General features: G+C 49.9%; 1 protein-coding gene across 4 annotated transcripts; it reads right to left on the bottom strand.

Annotated features, from left to right (window-relative positions):
• Positions 1-8,971: 8,971 nt before the first annotated feature.
• Positions 8,972-19,720, bottom strand: DUSP3 (dual specificity phosphatase 3). 4 transcript variants are annotated; one of them, XM_072939246.1, is made up of 4 exons: positions 19,589-19,720; positions 18,066-18,228; positions 14,856-15,082; positions 8,972-10,061 (listed from the first exon to the last, which is right to left on the bottom strand). In XM_072939246.1, the coding sequence occupies exons 1-4, from the start codon at positions 19,656-19,658 to the stop codon at positions 9,856-9,858; spliced, it is 666 nt and encodes a 221-aa protein (XP_072795347.1). In that variant the 5' UTR covers positions 19,659-19,720; the 3' UTR covers positions 8,972-9,855. The 4 variants fall into 4 exon arrangements, with proteins under 4 accessions (XP_072795347.1, XP_072795348.1, XP_072795349.1 ...); XM_072939247.1 differs by lacking the exons at positions 18,066-18,228; positions 19,589-19,720 and adding exons at positions 15,259-15,433; positions 15,765-17,101; XM_072939248.1 differs by lacking the exons at positions 18,066-18,228; positions 19,589-19,720 and adding exons at positions 15,259-15,433; positions 15,587-15,728.
• Positions 19,721-19,729: the final 9 nt, after the last annotated feature.

The raw sequence follows: 19,729 nt of genomic DNA, 5'->3' as shown, positions 1-19,729 counted from the left end.
TTTCCAGTAGCACAGGCTCTGGTCCCCAGCCCGGACACGTTGGCCTTTTTAAAGCCCCCTCTGCCTCATGCCAGCCAATGAGGACGGGCTGAGGCAGGGCTGGTCCCATGCTTCCCTCGGCCCAGGGGGAGGGAACGGGGTGTGCTCAGATCAAGCCCTCCCCCAAAGACTTCTCGAGCTCAGAAATCTCCCAAATTGCGGCTGGTGCTCCCAGGTGACCCACAGTCAGGGGGGCGTGTGAGGCGAGCCTGCACTCAGCGCCTCCCACTTCTAGGCGGCTGGGGTTTCCAGATATCAAAATGAGCTCCAGCTCCTAATCTCTACCTCCCTGGGCCCTTCCGGCTTTCTCAAAACAAACTTGGGGCCAGCTTAACGAAGGAAATTGCAGCTCTAAGTCCTCCACGGGTCTGAGCCCAGCTGATCCCATTTCTCGGGTCAAGTTTATTTGTCATCCCACCCCCGAAAATGGCCCTCGGGTATCTATTTGGCCCCCATAGACCCAGGCCAAGGCAGAAGGATGCTTTTTAAGAAATATCATTGGTCCCAACTCTGTGAGGCTCAGCATCCATGATTCTAACTGAGAAAGCCCTCTCGGCATCCTCTGGAAGAGAAGAGAGGAAACTGGAGGGCCGCAGTGAGGGTGCCCACTTGGCCAGGGGGGCAGGGACGCTGGTTTCAAGGCCAGGATGAGACGTCAACAGGCCCTGGTGATGGAGACAAGGAGGAAACCTCAGCTCATGATCCTTGGGGATCCTGCACTTGGTGACAGGCACTTCTTGGCAGGCTGATCTGCCAAAGGCAGTTATTTCCGGGGCCAGGCTGTGGGTAGGAGCAGAGAGCACAAAATTCCTTTTCTTAGCAAAAGTGAAAGCCAGCATTTTTAGTGCTGACATTTTTTTTTCTTGTCTCTCAGCCCATTATATTTTTCAAAATGAGCTTCAAGTCCTATATGGCAAGTCCTATATGGAAAATATATTGGTGCATAGCATGGGGTGCATTCTGTGAAGCCATCCCAGGTCCAGCTAGCCACAAAGAAACCAAAAGGAATTGCTACCTCTGCCCTGGAGAAGAATGAGGGGCCTCAGAGGGGTAGAGGCGTGGGGGAAGAAGGTTCACACCTGAGGTGCAGGAAAAGAAAGGAGGGCCAGGGGAAGCTTTCATTGCAGATTGTTTGAGGAGCCGCACCCGTTCCTAGCCCCGAAGGAGGCTGGGAAGAGGGCTGTGGCCCAGGTCCCCTTGGTATTTTCACTGAGCAATGAATCAGCCCAACCCACCTGCAGAGCCTCTGCAAAGCCTCTGCCACCTGCCTTGACTTGTAAGTCGCTGTGTCCATCTGCGGCCGTCTGTCCCTTCTTCCCATCATCCATCACTCGACACATGAATGCAGCTGCTCTGACAGTTTTACAAGCCAGACAGAAGCCCCTGCAGGAAGGGCCCTCTCTGATACCTGCTTCCTAAGTCAGTTTCCTTCAGGGCAGACGAAAACAGCTGTGGCCATTGTTGGGGGTGATCTATCTCTCCCCACAGAGCTGGCGGTGTTGTGAGAAGCCCTCCGAGCCCCCTCCCCATGTCTGTGACCCTCTGGCCTCTTTTTCCTTTGCTCTGGAATGTGGATTGTTAACCCTCTTGTGGCCGGACAACTGTCTTTTTGCCCTGGACTTCGGAGAGGGCAGTTCTGATGCCTGGATTCCTTGAGCTGGTGGGATTGATGCTAGAGCGCCCCCTGCTGTTTGGACCTGCCTCCCATCCACAGGAAACCAAGACCATGGGGACCATCCTTGGAACAATTATGTCACCTGCTGGAGACAGAAGGAAGAGCCAGCGACCAGAGAATGGCGAGGCTCAGGATTTGTTACTTTATTTGAAACTGAAGTAATGTCTGGGGTGGGGGGAAGAATCCAGTGGACTTGACCCTCCAAAATATTTCCATTCTTTTGAATTACTCTCTGCCAAGGTATAACCTGTGCTTTTGATAGAAGGGCTCAGAGACAATCTGCTATGATGCCACCTGCTTTTTCACTCAAAACTAATTCATTCAAACTAGTATTTGTTAGTCCACAAACTTGTCATTGTTCAGAGCCAGACAATACTCTCTGGAGTTAAACCCCTGGGGTTTAGCTGATTCCTGTTGTGGGTAGTTTAGGTTATTTCTCGTGCACCCCATCCTCAGTAGGGATGCCATGAACATCTTTGGAAAAAGTCATTTTTCAAATTAAACTTTTTATTTTGGGGCCACTGTAAATTCACATGCACTTATAAGAAATAATACAGAGAAAATTCCCTGTTCCCTTTGCCCAGTTTCTCTGAATGGTAACACCTTGCAGAAACCAAGATACTGACATTGATACAATCCACCAGTCTTATTCAGATTTTCTGGTTTTGTTTGTATGTGTGTGTTTAGTTTTATGTAACTTTATCACACATGTTGGTTCAAATAACCACTATCACTGCCAAGACAAAGAACTCATCTATGCCTGCAAAGACCCCTCTCCTTGCCCTTTTATAATCATGCCCTCCTTCTTCAGTCCTAACCTATGATACCGCTAATCTGTTCTCAATTTCTATAATTTTGTCATTTCAACATTTTGTCATTTTTATATAACTATGTCATATAAATGGAATCCATCAGGATGTAACCTTTTGGGACTGGCTTTTTTCACTCAGCATAATTCCCTGAGATTCATCTGAGTTGTTGCAGGAATCCACAATTTGTTCCTTTTTGTTGCTGAGTAGTAGTCCACGAAGTAATTTTTTTTTTTTCTTTTTAACTTAAGGGTTATTTCAGAAGTGAATGCTGGGTCTGAGAAGGTGAACAGTTTGCTACGTACTGCAGGTCCCCAGGCCCATCAGTGACAGACAAGTGAGCACGTGCCTGAGTTTGCTAAAGCTGCTGAAACAAAGTCCCACAGACTGCGTGAATTAAACAACAGAAATTTTTTGTCTCTTGGTTCTGGAGGCTGAAGTCAGAGATCAAAGTGTTGGCAGGGTTGGTACCTTCCAATGCCTGTGAGGATGAGTCTATGTTTCTCCCCTAGCTTCTGGGGGCTTGCTGGCAATCTTTGGCATTCCTTGGTTTGCAGAAGCTTCACGCCAACCTCTGCCTTCATCTTTACACAGTGTTCTCCCTGTGTGCGCATCTATGTCCTAATTCCCCCTTTTTATAAGGACATCAGTCATTTTGGATTATCGCCCACCCTGATGACATCATCTCAACTAATTACATCTGCAATGGCTTTACTTCCAAATACGGTCACATTCTGAGGTACTTGGATGCAACATGCGAATTTTGGAGGGACCCAGTTCAACCCATGACAGCATGTGTCTCCACAAGGCTGCCAACCCTGAGGCTATTAAATTTTTTTTTAGCTGAATTTAATGATTTAGTAGTTGAAACTAAACTTCTAGCCAGGCTGTTTTTCTACATGATGATTGACTGGTTTTTATGACAAGCTGCCTGTTCATAAGTCCACTTGTCAAGCATTTAATGAAACAAAGTCTCCTACCAGGCACAATGTAATGATATATGCTCCCCATCCGGGAGCTCTGGTACCAGGGGAGGAAGAAATTCTTCACCCCGTTGACTCCAATACCAGGTAGAAAGAGATTGGTGCCACAAAGAAAAGGTTCAGATATATTCTTTTAAAAGGACAAAGTATTATGGGCCTTTAGAGAACAATGTCTTCCCCTTGGGGTGGATCTGGGATCCTCACAGGAAGACGTGGCATTTGGACCAGACTCTCAGGGACAGGCCAAATTTGGAAAGCGAATGATGCTCCTCTGACTCCTCAGATTGTAGAATATTTGATGTGAAAGGAACCTCAAAGGTAAGTTAGTTTCACTCTCTATTTGGTTCCCATGCCCTCTGTTTCTAATTCGTGGAAACTGAGGATTCTTATTGGCTGCATTTTTAAATAGATTTTGCTGCCACAGGTCAGTGGTCACAATGGAGGATCTGGATTTGGAGGGCGAGCTGTTTATAGGCAGTTGCCTGCACTGAGGGAGGTCTGAGTCACCATGTCTTTATTCAGAGTCTCAGCACAGGTGGAAATCTACAGGGACCGCCCCCAAAGAGCTTGCGTCACTCACCCTCCTGCTTAGAATAGGTAAATATCTCCTCCAGCCTTAACAGGATAAAATCTCTGCTTCCTTCTGCCTGGCAGACGAGGCATTTTAAGGGGGGGCACTTACTCATCCCCAGAACCTCCCCATCCTTCAGGACGGCCTCTATCTGCAAACCCTTGTTAAAAATGGTAAAGACAACTTTATTTAAGTGGGTACCATTGTGATAAGTAGAGAGGGCACTGCAACAGGGTTGTGTTGTAAGGGAGAAAGATTGGGCTCAACTCTGACTACGAGGAAAATAGGAATTTATAGCCAAGTAGCAGGGTGGGGTCAGTGGATGGAAACATCAGGGATTAGGGTGATTCCGGCTAATGGGACCTAACAGGATTCTTGCTAAAGGTAGGCCAGGATGGTCAGACATCACCTAGGGGATGGTGGGGGGGTGCGGAACCCGATTAGTGCTTGAGGATGATCAGATATGGAGGATGGGGGGTTCTGGCTAAAGTGACTTGGCGGGATTCTTGCTAAAACTGGACAATAGAGAGACAAGCATGGAAGTCCAAAAGTCAAGGTGCAGCTGAAAAAGAGCTCAGAGGAGCCTGACTAAAGTCGACCAGAGAAGACGGTCACCCTGTGTGTTCAGAGACATCTCCCCCTGCAAAACCGAGCTGCACCCACTCCACACCTCCCTCCTCCTCTCTCTCCCCTCCCCACTCCTCAGGGTGGCCGCCCAGGTTCTCTGGGCACCAGGAACGTTGAACTGGAAGGTCCTCTAGTTTGTGGGTTTTCAAACTAGGTCTCTCAAATTCCAGATTTCCACAGAGATGTCTTACAGTTAAAAAAATAGGTACATTTCAATTATTTTTAAGTATAATAACAAAACATAATAAAAACACACACATCACCTAAATGTAGTCTACATCTGCTTTGAATGAACCGGGAATGACCCACTCATGGTGTTGCCTTCAAATTAACTCACTTTGGTATAGTCTTCAGAAATGGAATCTGTGCATTTGAACTTCGCATAAATGGGTCATCAATTCAGAAAGCCACAGCTCAGAGGCTGTCTTTTTTAAAATGAGGCTTGGGTATGTCCACACCCACGAAATTACACAAGGGAGCACAGGACACCCGCCCTTCGTTAGCTCTGGACCACCGCAGTGGACTGGTAGAAATTAACTGGATACAAAGCTGGTAAAACACTGCAATTATCATTCACAAATCTCATTTTATACTTGGTGCTCATTAAAACAGCCTGCACCTTTACATTAAGAATATACAGAAATCACAATGCATTTACACATAATAGAATAGCTGTTAAAATAAATAGGACTATAAGAAATGACGGGTATCTTGTTAAGCAAAAAAAGCAATGTGCAGAACATTTTCCATTTATGGGGGAAAGGATATCTCTACATACACACACGTATCCATATATGTGCACTGACATACACATGGCACTTTTCTAGAAGGATGTACTTAGTAGTGGCTTCCCCTGGGGGAGAGGCATTGAAGACTCACTTTTTGTTCTAAGCCTTTTGTATTGTTTGGATTTATTACTGTGTATATAGAGTAGTACCTTTTAAAATAAAATGTTTTTTAAGTTACACTCAAAAACCAGTTTTACACATCAATGCTGTGCCTTAAGATTTTGTGTAAGAATATAAAGATTATGTTGCGCAAGAAGTTTGACAAATACTGAGCTAGTCTAATTGTCTCCTGCTGCAGACAGGGAACTGGAGACCAGAGAGGCTCTTTCTGTCTGGAGAAAAGGTACCCAGACTCGTCTAAGTTTTTTATTTAGAGGGAAAAAAAGACAATGCTTACCATAAAGGAGTGAGGGCTAATGGAGGAATTTATAAGACATCTGGGAGCAGGGGATGCTTTGAGACTGCTTCTTTGCAGAATCATTCAAATCCTAAAATGCCACCCAATCATCTTCATGTGAGGCCACCCTCAGACTATCATCCCTGTCCCTTCCTTCCTAGGAACACAAGTCTTACCTCCCTCATTTGGTATGGGCCAATCTAATCAAGAAAAGTCTAGCCAATTATACTGCAATGAAGCTGAAATTTTTAAAAAATCAAATAAATAAAAAGATTATTCCTAACACAGACAATTTCTGGTATTGGAGAGATGTTCAACAAATATTTACTACATAAATATAATCACCACAGAAATTATAACTAGCTCTGGAGGCCTACTTTTTAAACGATGACTATTTTTAAAATTTAGAAAAAGCAAACATAAAAGCCAAGCATAAACACATAAAAGAAAATCAGCTATGATAAGAAGGACAAAAATGGCCATTTCTCTTAATGTAAGACATTTATTTGGTTACAGTTTTAGTGTTTTAACACTGATTTGTGATACAACAGACATGAAACTTACTTTTTTAAAAAATCAATTAAATACCTTCCCCTTTTCTGTTCAGAAAATTCACACTTGCACAATCAAATTATCCTAAAAGCTGACAGGAGGTAAGTTAAGCTTCCAACCAAGCAGCTCTCTCAACCAGAGATGGCCTCTCTTTCCTATCAGAATAAAATCTTAACTTGGAAGGACCATCATTATTGGGTCTTCAGTGATTCTTGATGCCGGTTTTACGACAGAAAATTTCCTGCGAGAAAGCTAATATCTTCATATTTTAAGATCAGTGCTTATTTTATTAAAACATTAGCATCTTAACATTAACTTGTGACCCAAAAGGCACCAACATTCCTTTTCCAAGCATCCATCACCATGGATGGAACATGACGCCACCTGCTGGTCATCACACTGTTACACACCCTATAATTTCCCAGTGGTATTCAAGGTCAACGGGGCTTCTTAGAGAACCGTACAGTGTCAGAGTCCAAAGGGGCCTTAGAGGTCTTCAAGATGAGTCCCCTTGTTTGACAAATGGTGGTTTCTGTTCTCCAGCTAACTCAGAGTGGCAGGGGAGCAGACCAGCCTGTGGAAGGCATACTGCTTTAGAACTGAGAAGAAACCATTTGGTGCTCTAATCTGGCCTAGATCAGGGTCTACTAGTCAAAGAAAAGGATCGGGTCAGAGGAGGGGGAAGGGGCACCCTGAGTTCCTATTCCATTACTTCCCAGGGGTAGAAGGCGGTCCAGAGACAGCTTTCCACTCACAGCTGGGCACGTGTTGGCTCTTACACAATTTGATTTTGCTTTACTCAAAGAACTAGAAGCTACATCTCATAAAGTCAACATGGAGATTCTAGGACCAAGGACTATCCAGAAATCCCAAGTTATCAGCATAAAAGTAGCCCCAGAGTGAAGGCAGTAATTCTCCCCGTGGCCTTTTCTCCCTCATGTCCCCACAAAGAGGCTGTCAAGAGGTCCCAGTAAACTAACCTAAGGAGCTGTGCTATCCTGTGGGGTGACCACCGCCTGGGCGTGGAGGTGGGCAGGGCCCCAGCCCCAGCTCCTGAGCTTCTTCCAGAAGTGGAGAAGAAAGCTCTGACTCAGGGAGGCTACGGGTCTCCTGGAAGAGCCCCACATTCCAACCCAACTGGGGACCTGCGCTTTTTACTGCCTTTCCCTGGAACAGAGCCGCTCTTGACACCACAGCTTGAATTGTCCTCTGTCCACAGAGCTGACTGGCCTTTGTGAACATGGGCTGGGTCAAGGGCACGTGCAGCACACCTGGACACACCTGGGGAATCACTTCTTGAGGATGAGTGTAGAATGAGAGAAAGAATTCTGCTTCAGAGAACAGCAAACCTGAAATCTTGCCTCAGCTCTGCCTTAGAGCTGAGCAGCCCTGAGCACCGCACCCCTGATCACTCTGAACCTTGGTTCCTTTTTTTTTTAAATGTAACAGTACATGGATAAGCTCTACCAAGTGACTAGGGTTATTGTGAGGATCGAGTCAGATTAAGCGGGAGAGTTATCTGAGAACTGGGAGGCACCCAGTTGGGAGGGTGGCCACTTCACTTAAGTGGGTCTATCTGGGCAACCTGGTATCTGAAAAAGAAGACAGATCCTAATTTGTTCAGGGCTGCTGTGGTCACAGAGAAAAGGGGACAACCAGGCTGTGAGGCGCTGCCCCTACTTTTGCCCGGAGAGAGCTCATCACCCCTGTGAGGGAAGCCCCGGGGCACACCTGCATCTCCCCATCCCAGCCAGCAGCTCCCGGGCAGCCCTGGAAAAGGCACATTCCCTTCCTCGACATGTTAACGCTACCTGAATTGAAATTCAAAACTGAATTTTAAATATTCAACAAAAGTCCCTGATATTTCATTTCAGGTAAGACTCCTCTGCAAATCCTTGCAAGGGATCCGACCACAAATTCAGGCTTCTGGGAGCTGGATACACCCACCAGAACAACGTCCTGCATATATTTGGTGTTCAAAAAAAAAAAAAAAGGTTTAACTCCACACACTTTTCTGGGACACCTATGGGCTAGACACCCAGGGCAAAGCTGTGAGGATCACCTCGCCATCACCTGCCCTGGTGACAAGTCTGCCACGTCCTAACAAGACTGTGTTCAAAACGAAACTCCTATATCCTGGCACACGTGCACACCCGTGTGAGTGAATGCTAGAGCGTTCTGATGTCATCCTAAAAAAGAATCCTGACAAAGGCTGTTTCTTTTTGTTTGTTTGCTCTGCCACCAATAAAGGCTCCACTTGGATGCTGTGCCATGTTTCCCTTCTGCCTCGCTGAGCCATTTTTGCTGCCAAGGCTCCGGGATCTTTCCTGGCACCAGAGAGCTGTAAGAGCTACCTGTGAGCGGCCAAGGTGTGAGCCTGGGCCTGCTCATCTCCCTGCTCGTCCAGTCTCAGGCTCTGCTGCTCACACGCATGCTCACACACACACACACACACACACACTATAATTGGCCAACTTCCTCCTCCTGGTCTCGGAATAGCAACCAAGACAAGAAGCAGTGAGCACGAGTGGCTTGGGCTCGCCAACACTATAATTCAGGACAAAACCCTTGCAATTCTCCAAATGGTGGGGTTTTTAAATAGGCTGGACTTCAACACCCTGTTTTCTAAAAAAGAAAAATAAAACTCGGCCCAAGGCATAGCTCTTCTAACAGACCAAGTGACCGAGAGCCGAATAGCCCAAACAGGTGGATTCTGAACTCAAGCCTCCCAAGGATTCACATTTTTAAAACTATTGATTTAGGAAAGTCCTCCTGGGGGATGTGTTTGCCCACTCCAGGGCCCCTTTGTTTCAGTATCTTTAATCCTAAGGAAATCATTAAAATACAGTCTCTTCTTGGGAATTTCCACCTCCTGATCACTGACCCCGAGCCAGCTTCAGCCCTCGGGATGTGCCTCTGCCTACAAGCAGGATGTGGACGGCTGTGAGGAGACGGGGAGACACACACGGTTGGGGGAGAGGGGCCCGCGTTTGCATAGTTCCTTTACAGGGCTGTGGCCCCCCCTCATGAGAGGGCCCAGGGGTGAGGGGTGGGGAGTGACGGGTGGAGAAGGGCAGGACGGGCCCCTGTGAGCATCTCAGACCTCTTGCCCTGGGTCATCCGGGAGAAGCACACCTGTCCCAGGCCATCCCCCTCTGCGTCCCCACCTCAGGGTGAGGACATTGCAAACTGCAGGCACAGGTCACACCAAGGACAAGAATGCCCTCCTCAGCAAGCTTCTCTCTATGCTCCCCGGGGGAAAAATGGCCCAGGGGTGTGTTGGGACAGACTTGTGGGCAAGTGCCTGGTGATGCTGGGAGCAGGGTACACTGTGTTTCCTAAACATGGCAGCTTGGGACACCTCCACCAGGGCCTCCCCTGTCCGTCCTCTAGAGAAGAGGCAGTGGGGGTGCCCTAGAGTTTCAATTTCCCTTCCTTGACTAGTCTGTCATTGAGCTGGCAGAGCTGGGCCAGGAAACCATCGTTGGGGCCGATCTCACGGTTCTGCCTCACGACGCTCAGTGCAGACTTGACATCCATCTTCTGACGCATCATGAGGTACGCGATGACCAGCGTTGGTGAGCGGCTGTAACCCTCTCGGCAGTGGACCAGCACTCGGCCTGCAAGAAATAGGGTGACACAGTGAGCTGCCCATCCAATCACACCACGACTCCAGGCAAAGCTCTTCCAGGAAATGCAACTGAAAACGACAACGCCAGGCCACTGTGTACCCACCAGAACGGCTAAGATGAAAATGACAGAAGATCCAAAGCGTTGGCGAGGATGTGGAGCGGCTGGGATTTGGACATGTGGCTGGCAGGGGGGTGTAAACTGGCACACTGCTTCGGAAAACTGTGGGGCGGGATTGACTCAAGCTGAACACATGCCTCCCCCAGGACCCAGCAATTCCATCCCAGACCCACGCCCTGCGGGACTGCACACTCACACTTGCTAAAAGACACACACCAGGATGGTCACAGGCATGATATTCATAATAGCCCTAATGGCAGAATAGATAAATAGCATGAACAATCTACAATTTCCCAGCTACGACATGGGTGCAACACACAAACAGGATGTATGTGAGCCCACAGAGTAGGAGAGCCAGCCAAAGGGATCCAAGCTGTTAGAAGTTTGGATAGCAGTAAAGGGGCTGGGGAACTTGAGACTGGGAGGGAATGTGTCGGGGGGTTTCTGGGGTGCTGGTCATGCTTCATTTCTTGATCTGGGGGCTGCACTGATCCACACACTGTGATACGAGCACTTCTCTATATACAGTTTATCTTCTGATCAAAAGCAGAATCAGAAAACCACCCAAATATCCATCAACAGGTAAATGGATAAACCAACCTCGGTAAATCCATCCTCTGGGATGCTACGCAGTATTAAAAGGGCATTCCTGATACATGTGACAACACAGAAGAAACAAAATTATTACACGGAGTGAAAGAGGCCAGACCAAAATTGTACATACTGCGTAACTCCATTTATATCAAAGTCTCCAAAATGTACACTAATGTCCGGTGACAGAAAGCAGATCAGTGGTTGCTTAGGAACTGAGGGGAGAGGGCGGAAGGGACAGGCCACGAAGGGACATGAGGAGAATTTGCTGGGTGATGGATAAGCTCACTCTCCGGGTTGTGGTGATGGTTTCACGGATGTATACCTATGTCAAAACTTACCAAACTACTATGTGTAGTTTCCTGAATGTCAATTATGCCTCAGCACAGCCGTTTAAAAAATAAAAGGAACGTGCATGTCAAAAACAAACACAAGGACAAAAAAAAATCACGACAAACACACAAACAACAGCACCTTCTCGTGATCCCCCAAATGGCCCACAAGGCTCTACTAAACCTGTCCTCCCCTCCTCTCCCTGCCCCCTGCACTCCAACCAGCCCCTCTTTTCCTAGGTGTTGACTCTAAGGTCATCGTCCCAGGAAGCCCTTTCCTGCCCACTTTCTAAAGCCACAAGCCCTTTCCCTTTACCCCTCACCCCCTCCTCCCTGCTTTAGCCACCCTCACCCCCTGGTGAGCCAGACATCTTTGTCATTTGTTTACTGTCATCTTCCCTTGCCACGTAAGCTCCACGAGGGCAGGGATGCCCGTCTGTTTTGCTCCCTGCTGCATTCCCCAGCATCTGGGGAAGGAAGGAAGGGATGTTGAGGAAAGGCCAGAGGTGTCATCAATGAAGTCCCCAGCTGTTGGGGCGGAGAGGCCCCGGCAGCCACAACTTCTAAAATATCACGCTGACCTGTCACCATTCGCGGGTAGTCTAGTCTCCAGGGTGAGGCTTACCAGGCCAACCGTCCACAGCCTCGACACCTTTCCAGGCTTTTTCTTACCTCTGTGCCTTTGCACATACTGTTCCCTCTACCTGGAACATCCTCTCCCTCTTGGCTACTTGGCAAACTCCTACTCATCCCTGAAGAGCCAAGCTCAAGGATTTCCTTTGTCAGCGTAGGGATATAGAACCCAAATCTCTGAAGCCGTGTGAATCTGGGTTTAAAGTTTAACTTGCTGGTTGTGATAGTTAAATGTATCGGCCTCGCTTCTCTATGATGCCAGGCTGCTTGGTCAAACACTAGTCTAGAAGGTATTTTGCAGATGTAATTAATACCTACTATCAGTTGACTTTAAACAAAGGAGATTACACTTGATAATGTGGGTGGGCCACATCCAATCATTTAAGGATCTTAAGAGCAAAAGCTGAGGTTTCCTGGAGAAGGAATTCTGCCTCTGCACTGTAGCACAGAAGTCTTACCTGAGTTTCCAGCCTGCCAGTCTGCCCTATGGATTGCAGCTTTACCAGCCACTGTAACTGTGTGAGCCAACTCCTTAAAATAAATAATACATATATGCTATTGGTTCTGTTTTTTGTTTTTCTATGACTCACCTAAACCCACTGTGTCTCAGTTTCCTCATCTGTACTAATAGTACTAATAGCACAAGATGGTTGGAAGATTAAAGGAAGTGACGTGTAAAGCCCTTAGGCTAGTGCCTGGCCGACACTTAATGAATAAATATTAGCCAACACTACGAGTCCTCTGGTGGTCCCGGTACATCTCCTCTCCTACAGCAGACCAGCCCTGTGGGACTGTTGGCCATGAAAAGATTACCCTCTGCTGCCAGAGCTGAGTTCCTGAAGGGCAAGGACTGTGGCGCATTGATTTTGGATGCCCTGCAATCTCTAGCATACACTAGGTGCTCAATAATATTTGCTGACCAGCCAAGTGAAGGATTACCCATCAACACCTCCACACGGGCATTGTTTTGAAGGGAGTCTGCTGGCCCAGAGTCAGACAGAGTCTCTTCTGTTCCTATCACCCTATCCCCCACAACCGGCCCTATTTCCCCAATGCTTCCCAAAGCAGGAACGGGGCAGGGAGTCCTCCACTTTCCTGCCCATTCACTCTCTGGCCAGTGGACCCAAAGTCTCCAGAGTAGGGCTTTCCCTGCCCCCTCTCAGGTAATGGGACCCTCTGCAGAGCAGCTGCCTCACCACCTAGAACCGATTCAGTATGCCCAGGGCTCACAGAGCCAGTGTGGAAGGGGAAGGTTCAAAACCCATCCTTTCAAGCCCCACCCAAATGCCACCTCCTCCAAGAAGCCTCCCTTGATTTTCCTGGCTGAAAGTGACTGCTGCCTTCTCTGAGCACCCCGGCTACTCCCCATAAGCTCTCTGAAGTGATGGGTCCCTGGCTCCCCTGAGCCCTGCACAGTGTTGGAGGCCAGGGTGTTTCTGTTGACTCACTTGGCCAATCAATCTTAGAAGCATTTATACTGGGCATGAGAACCCATGGAATTCATTTTTGTCACTGGTTTAGTAATGATTTCCAGTGTACCTGCTACATGCCCGATCTACATAAGGGGCTGGGGAGACAGACAAGGGGACACAGTGGACCCAGCCTGAGGGTGGGCTGAAAGGAAGAGAGGACACAATGCCCAGTGCTCGGGCACAAGGTGGAGTTTGCCAGAGGACAGCATGGGGAGAGGCAGAGAGAGCCTTCCCAACTAATGACCCAACCCATGTGGACTAAGGAAGGAGGTCACACATTTTCATAGGATGTTCCTAGTTGCCTGGAAAGAGGAAATCATCAGAGAGCTCTAGGTTCTCTGAAAGGATGATCAATCAATACACAGGAAGAGCAAAAGCCATCCCCCTAACTGGGCACCTCATTCTCTTCTACACGGGAGCTCAGTATAACTGGAGTGCAGCGGGTGACACATACGCGGGCAGGGAGGGCCATGAAGGGCCTGACATGAAGTCTACAGATTCTCCAGGTGATGAAACTTCTCTCCGGGGCTCCAAACATGTGAAAACCAGCCTCTAGTAAACTCTGGTCACTGGAACTCATTCCAGTGGGGAGGCTGCTGGGACCAGCAGCATCAGGGCAGCAGAGACAGGCTTGAAACAGGGGGATGGGGCCGATCACACCTCTGTGGGGGTGATTTTCCCTGGGAAGGTGTGGGGTGGGGAGAAAGGAAGAGGCTGGAGGAAGTAGCAGGAAGGTAAGGGCAGCTGCTGAGACAAACAAGCTAAAAGCAGAAAGGGCAGGTGGCCCCGCCTGCTAAGCTGATGTCTGCCCTCTGGCCTTCTAAGATTTCTTTCTGGAATGCCCTGCTTCCAGAGCTGGCATCTCAGCAGTCCTGCTTCAGTCTTACCTTATATTTGGGAGCTGTCGGAAGTTAAAATCTGGGGCAAAGTTTGCTGACTCCCGGCCCAAGCCAATAGCGGCTGCCCCACTCCCCTTGCCAGGTCTCCATGGGACCCAACACAAGCCAGTGAGACATGAGGGGGACTCCATCAGGGGGATTCGAGAGAATGTATTACTTGCTCTTAAGAAAAGAGAGGAAAAGAGGAGGAAGGGCTGGCTGCCTCATCTTTTGCTGCACTTTGTCCTATTGGGAGGTGGTAACCAGACCTGCCACAGTCCTCTTGGGACCATCAGGGGAGTCTCCATCAGTGCGGGAAAAGAGAGCAGGAAAGCACCGAGTCCCAAAGCCACCAGAGAGCTGCTGTATGCGTCACCCAGCCCGGGAGAGCTCCTTCGCCTCAGGATTTCTTATCATGGAAAATAATCAAGCTTCATTATTGCAGCTATCAGAATGGGGGGATGGGCTGGCAATCAATCCTCAGCCAAAGTCAAACCAAACACAAGGACCCCGGGGCTGCCACTGTGTGAAAGGTCTGTACATCTTGTGTTAATGTAGGGCCACATTAAGGTAAAGTAAAGGTGGCCCTGGTGGGCAGCCGGATAAGCAGAGAGAGAGAAACCTAAAGCTCTCAGTCATTCGACATAAGAGACAGGAAACAACAGGTTTTCCAAGAGGTGGCTTGTCACGGGCCGATTTTCTAGAAGCAATCCAGTCTCAGCTGCCTCCCATAGTTTCTGGGGCAGCAGGTTCCTTACCGGTCTTCTGAGCCAGGGCCTGGTCGATGAAGTCTGCCGCCTTTTCAAAGTAGGCGCTGAGGTTGAACTCTTGCGTGTCATTGGCCTTGATGCCCAGGTAGGTGATGCCGGAGTCCTTGTAGAAATTGGCATTGGTGTTCACGTGCATGAAGGACCTGCCTTCAGCCGCGTTCAGGACGTGGGTGATGCCCAGTTTCTGCAGCTTGGGGATGTCTTGAGCCACAGACCTGGACAGGAGACAGCAGCAGGGGAGGATCAACTGACCAGCCGCCCTTGTGGGAGGGAGATGGAGAAGATCCTAAGCCTCTTGGCTCTGAAAGGAACCCTCCACGCTCTGGCCCCTGCTGGCCTCTCCAGCCCCGTCTTATGAGCTTCTGCCCTCACTCCAGCCGGATTTAATTACCAGTGGCTGCCCCAAATAGACTGGGCACTTTCACATCTGTGCTGCTCCCTCTGCCTGGAATGCTCTTCTTCGTGGACATACACCCTCTCATTTTTCACCACCCTTGGCAGTATCTCCTCTTCTCCCCTCCATTTCATTCGACATCGTGCTCCCTGTACTGTGGTGCTGGTATAGCCTAGCGGTTAAAAATGAGCTCTGGAGCCAGGCTGCCTGGGTCTGAATCCAGCCCTGCAACCTTCAACTAACCAGCCAAGCAACCTTCAACAAGTCACTGAACTCTTCAGTGTCCCAGTTTCCCTGTCTGTAAAATGGGGACAATAGTACCTACCTCTGGGGGTGTTACGAGGATGAAATGAACTATTTTATGGACAGAATCTGATACTGTAGTCAGTGCCACTATTTTAATGCCTGAGTGTGCTTATCTGTTTAGATGTCTAGGTTGTGAGCACCGTGAGGGAGGGACCATGTCTGCTTAATGTCTGTATGCCCAGTATGTGCTATGGTACCTGGCACACAGTAGGTGCTGAATAAATAGGTGGTGAGTCAGTGAAGAATGAAATCAGCACATCCCAGGCAGCCTTCTTCCTTGGATTAAAAAGTGCAGCAGCCCCTTCCCACCCCCAAGAGGGATCCTTCCTACCACAGTCCACTAGCCATGTCTCTGAAGCCCTCTTGGGTGAGTAAGCACTTGGGGAGGAAGTGGCCCTAACAGAACTGTGGGGGTTATAAAACATTCATCTGAATAGTCAAAGGGCTCCTTTATTTCATCTCACAACAACATCCCAATTCAAACAGCAGTTTATACTTTACAAAACGCCTTCTCCTGCATGATCTCGTTTGCCTATCATAGCAGCCCTGTGAGGAAGGAAGGACAAAGCTTAAACTCTGGCCCAACAGGATGGCAGAATGATATGCTTGTGTTCACATGGGCTGTTTCAAGGCAGGGCTGGAAGGAGACCTCCTTCCTCCTGATGCAGCCCTGCTCTGTCTTCCCCGTCACACTGCCTCTCATGCTCACATCAACAGCAAATCCCGAGACTTAGCAACGTGGCTCATCCAGGCTCCTCTCTGCCCAGGGAGCCCTTATCAGGAGCCCTGATTTTAAGGCATTCCCGGTTCTGGGGTGGGGGGGGGCATCCAGGTACTCAGTCAATCCTCCATGCTGAGCACAAACTTCCCCACCACCCCTGATACATCAAGGTCAGATGTGCTTGAGGTCAAGAGATATGTTTTCACAGTGGCCATCAGCACTTGTCACCCTGTCTATCACCAGATGTTCACAACCTTGGTTCCCACTTGGGAAGTGACGGTGACAAAGTGCCCAAGAGAGCAGGGTTTCAGGGAGTGCTAAGGCCACTTGCTGCTTGGTTGGCTGGAGAGGGGCTTAGCCTCAGCAATTACTGAGGACTCTGGGATCCTGTTTTAGCTATCATGACACTGCACAAAATTGTAAAGCAGTGGCTCATTTTAAAAAACACCAAAATAACACTTTGAAGGGTCACTACCATTCATCTCCCTTCTCTCATACTAAGTCAACATTCGACAACTTTACCATCTTCGTTACTGTCACTACTGTGAATGAACACTGTTCAATGCCTGACATACAGTGCTGCTAATATGGCGAATGAATGATGGAATGAACGAGACCAGCCCCCTTAGGGCTGGGACCTGCCCTCCAGACCCCTCCCAGCTCCCCGATGACCCCCACTTTTGTGGCAGTCCCTGCCAGAGTAAGCATCAGGCCCTAGTCCAGGACCTGGGATACAGACATGAATAAGACATCGACCCTACCCTGACAATCCCTCAACCACTCTGGGCCACCATTTCTTCCTGTGCAAAAGGAGAGAACAGGGTTAGACATGTGGTCTCTGGGCCCATGGAGCTTAGGGCATTGGTAACTGGGTGTTCAGGGTCTCATGAAAATCCAGTCTGCACCCTCCCAAGGCTGTACAGGGATGGTAATCTAATTTTTCACTTTTGGCTGGTATTTCAGCACCTCTCAGGATGGTTAACACTGGTTCTCTCCTGCTGAGAAATTCTTACTAATAGTTTGACTACAAGAAAATGAGAAAATCAATTTGGTAAGAACTCCTAAGTGATAAATAATAAATGCACTTCCCAGTGGTGAGGTCAGCAGCCTTTTCTAAGTGATGGCTCAGGTCCTTAGTGGGTTTATCACTGGCTTGTTCTAGAATCCCTGGTAAATCAAACCCTATCTGGAAGGCAAGAGGAGGAGCGAGAAAACCCAGGCCCTGGTCACTGGACCCCTAGTTTGGGATATTTCAATTCCCCTATCTGGGTCCGCCCGGCCGGGAAAGTTCCACGCCCGAAATGTGACGTCAGCCCGTTGCCATGGCAGCGAAGGCAGACATTCCGAGGTGACCTCACTGCAGAACCAGGCAGCTGTCACATGACGAGCCGGCCAAAGTCCGGCAGGGCGACAGAGGGCCACCTGTTAAGTGAACCTGGTAGCCCTGACCCCGCCCGAGGCCGAGCTCCTAGAAGGTGGCGGCCTTGGGCCGGACGCCGGGCTGGCCGCGTGGCCCCCGGGACTCCAGGCACCCGCCCGAAGGGAAGGACAGCGCTGGGCGGGGGCGGGATCCAGCCGCTTCGCCCCACGCGCAGGGATGGGCGGTGACTCCAGCCCCCGCCCAGACCCCGCCCAGACCCCGCGGTGGCTTCCGGAGGGGCGACCCCGCCCCGGCCCCCCCAACCCCCGCCCGCCGACGCCCCCACCCCAGCCCTCGAGTGGGCGGGGCGGCCCGGGGAGGGGCCCTCAGGGCTGGGCCCGAGGAGCGGCGACTCACGCGTTGCCCACGTAGATCCTGGGGGTGACCTCGTTGCAGGGCTGGCTTGGGAGGCTGTAGCAGCCGCTGCCGTCCGAGAGCAAGTCGTTGAGATCCTGCACCGAGAGCTCGAACGGGCCCGACATGGCGGCGGCCGGACCCTGCACGCCGGGGTAGCCGCGAGCTAGGGGAGAGCGGCCGGGTCAGCTGGGCGGGGGCTCCGAAGCTGGGGCCCGCCCCGTCCCGCCCCGGAGGCGGGCCCGCGGGGCGCTCGTAGCGGCGATGCGCGGGCGGCCAGGCGCCTTCCGCTCCCAGCAAGTACGCGCGCCGCCGGGCGCCGGTTGGGGGACGCCCGGGAAGACCATTGGGCTTGTTTCCGGGGGCCGAGATGCCGCCACTCTGGAGTTTCGGGAGTCCTCTTCCCACCCCCAGCGAAGGCATGGACTTGCAGTAACTACTGGCCTAAATGCAGGGCGCAATAAATGTTCCTCCTGACTGGAGTCCACGTGTCCAGGTGTCCAAGTGTCGCTCAATTCTTTCAGGATTTACAGGGACACCTGGGCTCTGTTTGTGAGCTCTGCCTGCCTTCTGCGGACCAGCAGCCTTGACATCACCCAGGAGCTGGTCAGAAGTGCAGAATCTCTGTCCCCCCAAACTCAGACCTGCTGAGTGAGAATGTGCATTTTAAAGGACCCCCCCCCGTCCTCCCTCCCCCACGCCCCGGGATCCCTTCGAAGGTTCGAGTTTGAGAAGCCCGATTCTGGGGCACATTTCTTCCAAACTTCGGTGAGAGTCGGCATCGTGCTTAAAGCTTGGGCTCTGTGCAAGGAAGCAATGGCATTGTGGCCTTGGGAAATGACTTAACCTCTCTGAGCCCGTTTGCTGGAAAAAAATGGGGGTAATAATAGCACCTAACTCCTAAGGTTGTTTGAAAGATTAAATGTGACATTTCAGGAAAGCGCCCAGCACTACACAGTGAGCACTAGATAGGTGTTCTGTCTTCATCAGCAAATGTGTTGAGCACCCATTAGGTGCTACACCCTGTGCGAATGTGGAGACGAATCCAGCTCCTTTGCAGCCCTTCCAGGAGCAGCTGCCAGCACACTATGAGCCACACAATATCAGCAACTCAACATTCACAGAGGTCCCACTACCAGCAAAAGACCTGCTTGGTCTTCCCCCACTGTCATGAAAATGGCAGTTCTCCCCTGACCCTGACCTCTCCAAAAAGCAACTGTAGTCCTGGGAATTCAGGAAACTCACATCCTGAGCCCAACTCTACCACTAACTTGTTCTAGAGCTAGAACTCTAGAACTCCTGACTGTTGCTCAGGACTTCAGTTACCTCATCTGCAAAATGAAGAAATTGGATCAAATTATCATTAAGGTCATCTTTGACCTCCCTACACAGCTGTGGTCACAAATTCAGGGAAACCATTGCAGGGGACACTACTTAGTTTATAGCACAAGGTGTGTAACCAGGGCTGGATGTCTCCTTCCTCGCAGCCCCATCCTGTGCCTTCCCACCCCTCCCAGACACCACACCTTTTCCTGCTGGTGTTGGTGGCACCTGCATTCCTGGCAGGTGGGAAAGCTTCAGAGCCTCGGCCCTCATCTTGACTTGGACCTAGGTTAGTTTTCAAAAGAGAGGCCTAGGGACAGCCAATCACGATCTGCAGCTCCTCC

Source organism: Vicugna pacos, chromosome 16 (assembly GCF_048564905.1).
Source record: "Vicugna pacos chromosome 16, VicPac4, whole genome shotgun sequence".
In the NCBI taxonomy this organism is placed as follows: Eukaryota; Metazoa; Chordata; class Mammalia; order Artiodactyla; family Camelidae; genus Vicugna; species Vicugna pacos.
The sequence above is the reverse complement of the archived record's forward strand: the minus strand, read 5'-3'. Positions and strand labels throughout refer to the sequence as shown.